Source organism: Marmota marmota, unplaced genomic scaffold (assembly GCF_001458135.2).
Source record: "Marmota marmota marmota unplaced genomic scaffold, marMar, whole genome shotgun sequence".
Taxonomy (NCBI): domain Eukaryota; kingdom Metazoa; phylum Chordata; class Mammalia; order Rodentia; family Sciuridae; genus Marmota; species Marmota marmota.
The window spans coordinates 27,741,076-27,751,417 of NW_026000242.1; the positions used below are offsets into that span (position 1 = coordinate 27,741,076).

General features: G+C 35.1%; 1 protein-coding gene across 3 annotated transcripts in view; it reads right to left on the minus strand.

The window, feature by feature from the left end:
• Positions 1-4,725: 4,725 nt before the first annotated feature.
• The window catches only part of CUNH11orf54 (chromosome unknown C11orf54 homolog), a 14,578-nt gene continuing 8,961 nt past the window's right edge, over positions 4,726-10,342 (minus strand). For all 3 annotated transcript variants that reach the window (XM_048795732.1, XM_015489986.2, XM_048795733.1), the window contains 2 exons: positions 9,484-9,600; positions 4,726-8,026 (listed from right to left, as the gene is read on the minus strand). In XM_048795732.1, the coding sequence (XP_048651689.1) occupies positions 7,853-8,026; positions 9,484-9,600 (291 nt within the window). In that variant the 3' untranslated portion in view covers positions 4,726-7,852. The remainder of the gene's footprint in view (positions 8,027-9,483; positions 9,601-10,342) is intronic.

Consider the following 10,342-nt stretch of genomic DNA (forward strand, 5'->3'; position numbering starts at 1 on the left):
TAGTGGAATAATTATTGCATAGGGAAAGATGGATTATTTTACGTTACAGAACTATAATTGGAGACTATGTATATCATTGATCGTGAATCTTTGCCAAATTTTGTTCTGACAGATATATCTAGATTTTTGAACTAGTTTCCTAAGATAGGAAAATAAGGTCACCGTGGTGCCATTCCATATTGATATGAGTATGTGGGTGTGTTCAGAGGCGAGTGAATTTTCGAAAGAGAAGTCTGTTTGGGGTTAAACAAGTGAATCTGTTCACAATCTTGTTTGAGAAGCACTGTGTTTACTCTTCATTGCATACATTAAAAAAAATTTTTTTAGTTATAGATGGACACAATATCTTTATTTTATTATTTTTTAATGAATTAGTTTATTTATTTATGTGGTGCTTAGGATCGAACCTAATGCCTCACGCTTGCTACACAAGTGCCCTACCACTGAGCCACAATCCCAGGCCCATTGCATACATTTTTAATTCCTAGTACTTTAGTTTTTATTAGAGGGGGATGATGAAGGGAGAAGGGATTGAACCCAGGAACACTTAACCACTGAGCATGTCCCCAACCCTTTTTGAGGCAGGGTCTTGCTAAGTTACTGAGGCTGGCTTTGGACTCAATCTTCCTCCCAAGTTGCTGGATTACAGGTGTGCCTCATGATGCTCTTGTGCCCTTACCACTGATCTACATCCCCAGTCTAGTCTTTACCTTTAAAAAAAAAAATTATATATATTTAGTTGTATATGGACACAGTACATACTGTGTCTTTATTTATTTTATTTTGATGTGGTGCTGATGATTGAACCCAGTGCCTCATACTTTCGAGGCAAGGGCTCTGCCACTGAGCCACAATCCCAGCCCAAATCTTTACCTTTTAAAGGTATTCATACTTCTGTATTTGGCTGGGCTCTCTGTTGGCTGGCGCACATACCTACTTAGGTTAGGCTCCACTTGTTGGTTCTCCTTCAAGTTATAGATCTACAGTCATTTTTATTTTTGCACCAGCTGGTTATTTAGGGTATGTTCTTGTGCTGATAGCAATGGTATAAAATAAAAGCCTTGATTGCATTAAGTCTGTACTATCCAAAAATTGCATGGTCACACCCAAAAGTCAAAGGTGACAGAGGGGATGCTTTCAACCTCTTTAGTAAAGGACTAGTCACATGGCAAGAGATGTGGATAAAAGGAGAAACAGGGCCAGTAAACTAGCACACTTGGAAAATAATTCAGTTATATCCATACTGTAGAAAAAAGTTACAAATGGATTAAAGATCTAAGTATAAAAAAGTTTCTTTAGTTATAAACAAGATATTTTAAGAAAATATATAAAAAATTAAATACAAAAGAACATATGAAAAAGAATGTCTTTAGAACATATCATAAAAAAGGTTGTCTTTATATGTAAGAGTTAAAAAGAAAGTAACAAACCTCTGTGTATTCACATCAACTTAAGAAATAAAAAATTACTGAAAAAAAATTACTGGGCTATGGTTGTGGCTCAGTGGTAAGGCACTCACCTTGCATGCCTCAGTATTCAGCACCACATTTAAAAAAAAATAGATAAAATTAAAACATTGTGTTCATCTACAACTAAAAAAAATTTTTAAAAATACTGAGATAAAGTAGTTAAAGCTTCTGTACTTATTCTAGTTCACATCTCCTTGCGTTCTCCTACAGGTAGCTATGAATTATTATTTTATTTTTTAATTAAAAATTTTTATTTTGCAGTGCTAGAAATTGAATCCAGGACTTGGACACTCTAGGAAAGTGCTCTACCAGTGAGCTACATTCCCAGTCCTTGTGTATTTGTTTGAAATCAGTCACCTATTGCTATATAACAAAACACCCCAAGGGGGGAAGGGAAGAGGGAATGGAAGGAGAAATACTGAGAAATGATATTGCCAAATTATATTGTTTATTGCATGCATTTGTGAATGTAACAAAAAATCCATTATATACAACTATAATGCATAAATAAAAATATGGGAGAAGAAAACAAAGCATGTCAAAAATCACAGGCTTAAAACACAATCATGACAGGTGGCAGGAGAATTGCAAGTTTGAGGCTAGCCTCGGCAACTAAGCAAGAGCCTGTCTGAAAACATAATTTTTAGTCATATGCAGTGGTGCAGGCCTGCAATCCCAACCATTCAAGGAGAGTTCAAAGCCAGCTTCAGTAATTTAGTAAGGCTTCAAGCAACTTAGTGAGATCCTTTCTCAAAATAAAAAATAAAAAGGACTGGGGAGCCTTCTGGAGTTGTGACTCAGCAGTAGAGCACTTGCCTTGCTTGCACACTGTGGCACTGGGTTTGATCCTCAGCACCACATACAAATAAATGAACAAAAATAAAGGTATTGTGTCCATCTACAACTATATAAAATAAAAAAAAAATTTAAAGGACTGAGGATGTAGCTCAGTGGTTAAGTGCCCCTGGATTCAATCCCTGGTGCCAATATATAAATAATTTAAAAAATGAAATTTTTATAGGGGTGTAGCTCTAGGCCAGAGCATTTTCCCTGGCATGTATGAGGCTAGTAGTACAAAAACAAAACATTACCGTAATAGTTCATACTTGCTGAAGCATCTGTAGATCCTGGCAGTACAGGAAAAGCTCTTATTCTCTCCCTGATGCTGGTCTAGCAGCCCTTAACTATCTAGTTTACTCTCAAGTATCTTCAAGAGAGTACATTTTGCATTTTTTTCAGCTTCTAAAAGTATTTATCATGAGATTATTCATTAGAATGAACTAATTCACAATTACTGGAAGTAAAAATTTTTAACATTGGCCATTGATGTTTCTTCATCTGCCAATTGCCAGTTCATACTTTTTGCTGGTTTTTCCGTGTCTTTCCTTATTGATTCAGATGTTCTTAATGCATTCTGAATACTAATTAAATTTTGGCACTTTTGAAAATATATTCTCTATGTTCTTTCTTTTTGAGCGAGTTTGACAACAAAAGTTTTACATTTTAATGCTGTCAGGTCAAATTTATCTTTTATAGTTTCGTTGGGAAATACTTTCATATTCAATGTTGTATTAATATCCTGTGTTTTCTTTTAAATCTTTTATTAAAAAGTGTTAGTATTCATATTTAATTTATCTGGTATTGGGTCCAAACCAATTTTATTTTTCATATGACTATGCCAGCACCCTTTTAATGATTTTTCTTTTCCTCCTCTCATTGATCTGAATTCAGGGTCACTTTTTTTTTTTGGTACTGGGGATTGAATCCAGGGGCACTTAAGCACCAAGACACATCCCCAGTCGTTTGTATTTTGTCTTTTGAGACAGGGCCTCGCTAAGTTGTTTAGAGCGTCACTAAGTTGCCAAGACTGACTTTGAACATGGGATCCTTCTGCCCTAGTTTCATGAGCCATTGGGATTACAGGCATACACCATCATGCCTGGCTTGAATTCAGTGTCATTTCTGTGAGACAAAAAAAAAAAATTATGTCTCCATATGGAAAGATTTTTTTTTTTTTTTTTGGTTTGAGTGTCCATCACTACCAAAACCACATCTTACGAGTTTATAGTAAGTTTTGATATTTTTATATCAAATCCTCCCTGATCTTGTCTTCAAAATTAGTTTTGCTTATCTTGGCCCTTTGCTAGCTCATATATTTTAGAATCAACTGATGAGGTTCTATGGAAAACACTAGTGGGATTATACCAGCATTGAATTAAATTTATAGATTTAAGTATTGATACTTCTCTGAGACTGTTATCTTCCTAGATATGAATGTAACTATTTGAGTTTTCTGTAAATTTCCAGTAGCTTTATAATTTTCTTCATAAGAAGTTACCTAATACAGAACTTTTTTTTTTTTTTTTTTTGCATGCAGTAGAATCTTAACTGCATACATTCAGGTGATCCTGTTTTGTTCACAATGCCTCGTTGCTGTTTCTTGAACATACCAACTCCTCTCTTGCCACTGGGCCTTTGAATTTGCCAGGAAGGATGCTTATCAAATACCTTCATAGATCATTCCAATTCTTTCAAGTTTTTGCTAAAATGTCTCTTGAGAGGTTTTTTTTCCAAATCCTCCAATATAAAAACTTAATAAAGGGTTGGATTCCATTTTCGATGTTTGACTGCTGACAGCTTTTAAACCTTATTCCCTCCCCTCTTCCTCTCCTACCCACATTTTGGCAAGCTAAGATAGCCTGAATGCGCCCTTCTTTGACACCCTGTGGGAAATTCAAATGTCATGTAGGAACTATCACACTGGAATTACCCTCAGTCAGCAAAAACCCAAGCCAGTTTCTTTTCCCTTTGTGTCAGGTCAATTTTAGACCTGCTTAGAAGCGTCCCTGCTCTTTTTCTTTGAAAAACTTCATTTTGTGAGGAATAAACCATTTCAACTTGACATCTAAAACAAATTAGGGTAGGGAGTCCATCCTGTTCAGAGGGCCACAAGTGTCCTCCTTTGTGGCACACACCTGTAATCCCAGCAGCTCCAGAGGCTGAAGTAGGAGGATCAACCTAATGAGATCCTGTCTTGAAATTGAAAAATAAGAAGAGGTAGGGATGTGGCTTAGTGGTTAAGTGCCCTTGGGTTTAATCCCTGGAACAACAACAACAAAAAAATCCTTCTTTACAATACACCCCATTTTAATTTTCTTTGTAGCACTTAATACTACCTGGCATACATTTGTCTGTCTTCCCCGACTAGACAAATCCTCAATGTCTAGTGAAGTGTCTGGCATAATCATTCACTCACTCATTATTCAACAAATATTTATTGGCCAGTGTAATAGGTTTATATCACTGTGATCAAAACATCCATCAAGAACAACCTAAGATGAAGGAAAGTTTATTTTGGCTCATAGTTAACAAAGGTTTAGTACATAGTCCCACTTCTCTGGACCCAAAGTAAGATAGGAAATTGTGGCCAAAGGGTGTGGTAGAGGAGCACTGTTCTGTTCAAGGAGACCAGGAATCAGGGAGAGGGAAAGACAAGGCCCCCAAAGAAAGAACCACCCTTGCAGGTCACACAGCCAATGACCCACCTCCTCCAGCCACTCGCCAGCTGACTACATTTACCACTCATTTAGTTCATTCAAACTAGGATGAACTGATTAGGTTATTGCTGTCACAATCCAATCATCTCACTTTCAAACATTCGTGCATTAATACAGGAGCTTTTGGAGGACATCTCACAACCAAACCATAACAACCAGGCACTATTAAGGGCACTAGTGCTATAGTAGTAAACAAACATCTTAGGATCATGTAGTTTACATTCCAGAGTACAGAGTAAGTGTTCAATACAAATTTATTAAAAAATACTAATCAAAAGTACAAATAAATGCTGGCAAGGATATGGGGAAAATGGAATCCTATGTATCATGGACCATGGTGGTCAGGTGGGTTTTTTGTCTTATGAATTTGAAGAATGAAACCCAAAGACACAGGGTGAGAGTAAAGTAATAAGATTTATTAGAGTGATAGAAAGCAGAGCTTCTGAAGAGGGTGGGGTCCCAAGAGAGGGTTGCCAACAGGTGTCTATTGTCTAGGGGTTTTTAATTGGCTTGATCTATACCTAGAGGCGATTGGTGGGATGACAGAAAGAGGCCAATAAGCTCTAATTGTCGTCTTCAGCAAATCTGGAGAAAAGTGATTTCTGAGTCTTTATTAGCAAAAGGATGGTGGTGAGGATTTGTTGGTTCAAGAGGAAGTGCTTTAGAGAACATTTTGCTGTTGATCATTGCTAGGGGCTGTTAAGGAACTGTGCTTGTGGCTAGGACCAGCTGGGGTAGCAAGCTTCCCAGTCCTTTCTTCCTCCTTTTCTTCTCTTATACACTTTTCCCAGCTATCTGTGGTGTGGGGGAAAGCTATCTTCCTGTCTCACTTATACTGTTGGTGGGAATATAATTACTACAGCCACTATGGAAATCAGTTTGGAGTTTTCTCAAAAAAACTAAATATGGAACTATTATATGATTCAGCTATAACCACTGCTTCATATTTATCCAAAAGGATTGAGGATAGCACACTTTAGACATACATGCATTCCCATGTTTACAGCAGCACAGTTCATAATAGTTAAGTAATGGAGTCAGCCTAGGTATCTGTCACCAGAAAAATGGTAAGAAAATATGATATTTATACATAATGGAGTTTAATTTATTTAGCCATAAAACAGATAAAATTGTGTCATTTGCTAGAAAATGGATGAACCTAGACACCATCATGTTAAATGAAAGACAGATTTCATACCAGTGTCATATGTCATGTTTCTCTCATATGTGGAAGCTAATAAAGGAGGAGAAAAGGGGATCTTGTAAAAATAGAAGGGAGGCCATTAGATCCATTAGGGTAAGGGAACCAGAGAGAAAGAGGGGAGAGGAAAGTGTAGATACTGGAAAATTAAATTGATCAAATTATGGTTATATGCATGTAAAAATATACCACAATACATACAACCCACTATTCTGTATAATTAATATGCAACAGTAAAAAAAAAAAAAAGAGTTCATTGGTTTGATTGGGAATGCAAAAGCATGCAATGAAATACAGGTTGAAAACTAAAAAAATAGTATTTTTCAATGGAGGAAAGATTAAAAGGACATTATCAATACAAAATTTTTATTAATTTCTTTTTATTTCTTTATTAATTTCATTGCTTCAAAATAGTGCTTATTTAAAAATAGCACAGATTTATACTCACATGTTACAGCTAAAACTGAAAATAAACAGTCCAAAATATTATTTGAAGTGTGCTTAGTACTAAATTAAAGCACCTAAATTTGCACATTTTTGGCATTAGCAAGAATGGAGAGTTGATTTTCTAGGTAATGATTATTATAGAAGAATATCAAAGGCAACCATATAATCAGTAATTGAATATAATTTTATATTTCATAAAGGGCATTAGTCACTTTCAGCAGTAGCCTTATTGAAAATTAAAGTATGCTCACATAAATTTTGTATTTTGATGCTGTTTCTTTTCCTTTCTCTTACTGCAAATAACCAACAAACTGCTTCCACATGGCAATCAGAACAAGGGAAGAATCATGGCTAACCATTTTGTTGCTAACTAATGTTTGTGAAAGGCAAATTGCAAACTTCTGAGTATGGTTTAACTTCATGAAAAAGATGAAGGGCTTACTTTGTTTACCTTGTTCCATGAAAAAAAAATTATACTCTGATTTCTGGAATGGATTTTTAAAATTCAATACAAAGATTCAACCATAAGCATTTCTTTCTTTCTTTTTTGGTACCAGGGTTAAACCCAGTAGTGCTTAACCACTGAGCTACATCCCCAGCCCTTTGTATTTTTTATTTTGAGACAGGGTTTTGTTAAGTTGCTCAAAGGCCTCTGTAAGTTGCTGAGGCTGGCCTCGAACCTGTGATCCTCCTACCTCAGCTTCCCAAGTTATTGGGATTATAGACATGTGCTACCATGCCTGGCTTTAACCATCAACATTTCTAAACTGATTTTGCTAATGCCTAGAAATAATCTATTTAGCAGTTTTAAGACTTAATTTGAAAAAATGAACATTATACAAATGTAAGTTAATGCTATTAGTAGGAATAATCATGATTCCTAATCATATTTATATTTGAGATATAAACATATGATAGACTTTGCTTGATATTATAGAATTTTAAAAAAATGCGGTTGGCTCAATAAATTTATGTGAGCATAAAAAAAAAAGACCATCTCAAATGTATCTCTGTTCCCAATAATCTCTCTCAGATATATACCTGTGAAATAATATAGAATACAGTGTCATTTCAAAGACAAAAAAAGGGTTTTAAGTGATGAGATAATTTCTATTGGATTTTATATTAGTAATGAATTAATTAATTAACTTATTTATTTTTGTTAAGCATAAGATGATTTAATCTCGTCCAACTGAATGGGTCTCTCTTGGTTGATCAATGCGGTAGAGAAACTCTGCAGGTAAGAAGTATCCAAGATATTCCACTATATCTGGAGTCGTGTCATAATGATAGTGTCCACCTTCTCCATGATGACTAAAAAAATGAGTGTGTTCCAGTCGCAAATCAAATCCCTAGGGCAACAGAAAAGTTAGTATATACTCAAATTATTTTGATGAGAATTTGTTTAATGAGTGAGGATAAATTTTTTAATTTATATTACAAAGTTTTTATTTACTTATTTATGTATTTATTTTTTGTAGTGCCAAGGAAACCCAGGACCTCCTGCATGCTGGGCAAGTGCTCTATCACCAAGCTACATACCTAGCTCATGTTTTTTTGTTGTTTTGTTTTTTCTTTCTAATTTTGTGGTAGTGACACTCTACCACTCAGCTACACCCCCAGCCCTTTTTATTTTTTTTATTTTGAGACAAGGTCTCATTAAATTGTTGAGTCTCATCTTGAATTTGTGTTCCTCCTCCCTTTGTCTCTCAAGGTGCTTGGACTAGTTTTTTCTGTTTTTGAGATGGGGTCTTGCTGTGTTGCTCAGGCTGACCTTAAACTCATGATCCCCCACCTTAGCCTCCTGAGTTGCTGGAATTATAGGCATGTGCCACAATACCCAGACCTGTTTTTATATTTTAGATAGGCATTACATTCACATGATTTCAAATCAAAGCATGCAAAAGGATATATTCAATTAAACGTGTCTTCTTCTCTCTTAACCTCACTGGTTATTTCCTTTCCTTACAGGCAAAAATGGAAACAGATCCATGTGTATCCTTCCAGAAATATTTACTTTTACTTTTTTCACTCAAATTGTAGCTCTCTGTGCACCTTTCTGCTATTGCTTTTTTCACTTAACAATATAGCTTTGACATAATGTCTATCAGACCATAAGAGCTTCCTTATTTTGTTACTTTTCAACTGACATTTACATTATTTCCAAATCTTGTGCTATTATAACAATGTTGTTATTAATAACCTTTTAATTAACCATTTTACACAGCATATATTTAAAGATTAAATCCTAGATATGTAATCATATTGGATCAAAATATATGACCAATCAGTATTTTTATAGATACTTGGCTTTGAATCAGTCTATATTAATTTTTTCCAGTGTGTAGTATTAGAACACCAAAGAACATGATAGGAGACCTGAATCTTAGTTGTGATTCTTGCTATTCTATTTAATAGCAAGACTTTAGGTGCTATTAAAACACCTTTACGAGGCATGGTGGCGTACACCTACAATATCAGTGACTTGGGAGGCTGAGACAGGAGGATTGCAAGTTGGAGGCCAGCCTCAACAACTTAGTGATGCCCTAGGCAACTTTGTGAGACCCTGCCTCAAAATAAAAAGGGCTGGGATGTGGCTCAGTGTTTAAGTGCCCCTGGATTCCATCCCTGGAAAAATCCTGCTCTGGCTAACATAGGGTGGTAAGCCACCTTCGCCCTTAATTTTCAAGATAATTTTATAGACAACCTGGTTCTTAGATAACAAGAACCCAAAAGGTACATAAGTCTAAAGGAATATTCTAAAATTCAAGCATTATAATTGTAATGTTAAAGATAAACAAGGACTTACTGGGTCTCTGGAAACAAAAACTGGTAGACAAACCAAAGGAGCATTCATCTCATAAAAATGCAACCATTTATTCACTTCTTCATCAGAGTTCAATGGGCAGGAAGAAAATTCTGCAGGCTACAATAAAACACCATTAAACAGGTAAACATATTGAATATTATTTAGAATTTAAAAATTTAAAAACATGATTTCATTAAGTTAAAATTTTTAAGCCTTCTTATAATTCCATTGCTTTTGGCATCAGTTAAATAAAATACTCTAGTTTTCCAAAGGGTAACCAGTTGTACAAACTAAAATTTAGGAATGAATAAAGGTAAAAAAAGGATGAGAGTTGACCATTGACTATTTTTTTATTATTTGTTCTTTTTAGGTATACATGATAATAGAGTGTATTTTGACACATTATACATAGAGTATAACATCCTAATTAAGATCCTGTTCTCATGGCTGAACGTGATATGGAATTTCACTGGTCATGTATTCATATATGAACATAGGAAAATTATGTCTGATTTATTCTACTGTCTTTTCTAATCCCATGCCCCCTCCTTTCTCTTCATTCCTCATTGTTTAATCCAATGGACTTTTATCCCCCCACCCTCATTGTGTGTTAGGATTCATATGTCAGAGAGAACATCTGGCCTTTGGTATTTGAGGACTGGCTTATTTCACTTAGCATTTAGTATCTTTTTTTTGTTGTTGTTAAAATCAGGGATCAAACCCAGAGACTTGCACATTCTAGACAAGTTAGGTAAGTGCTCTATCTATCACTGAGCCATACCTTCAACCTCCTAGTTTTATTTTTCAGTTTTCCTGAGTATATATTTCCTTTCTTTCTTCTTTTTTTTTTTTTTTTTTT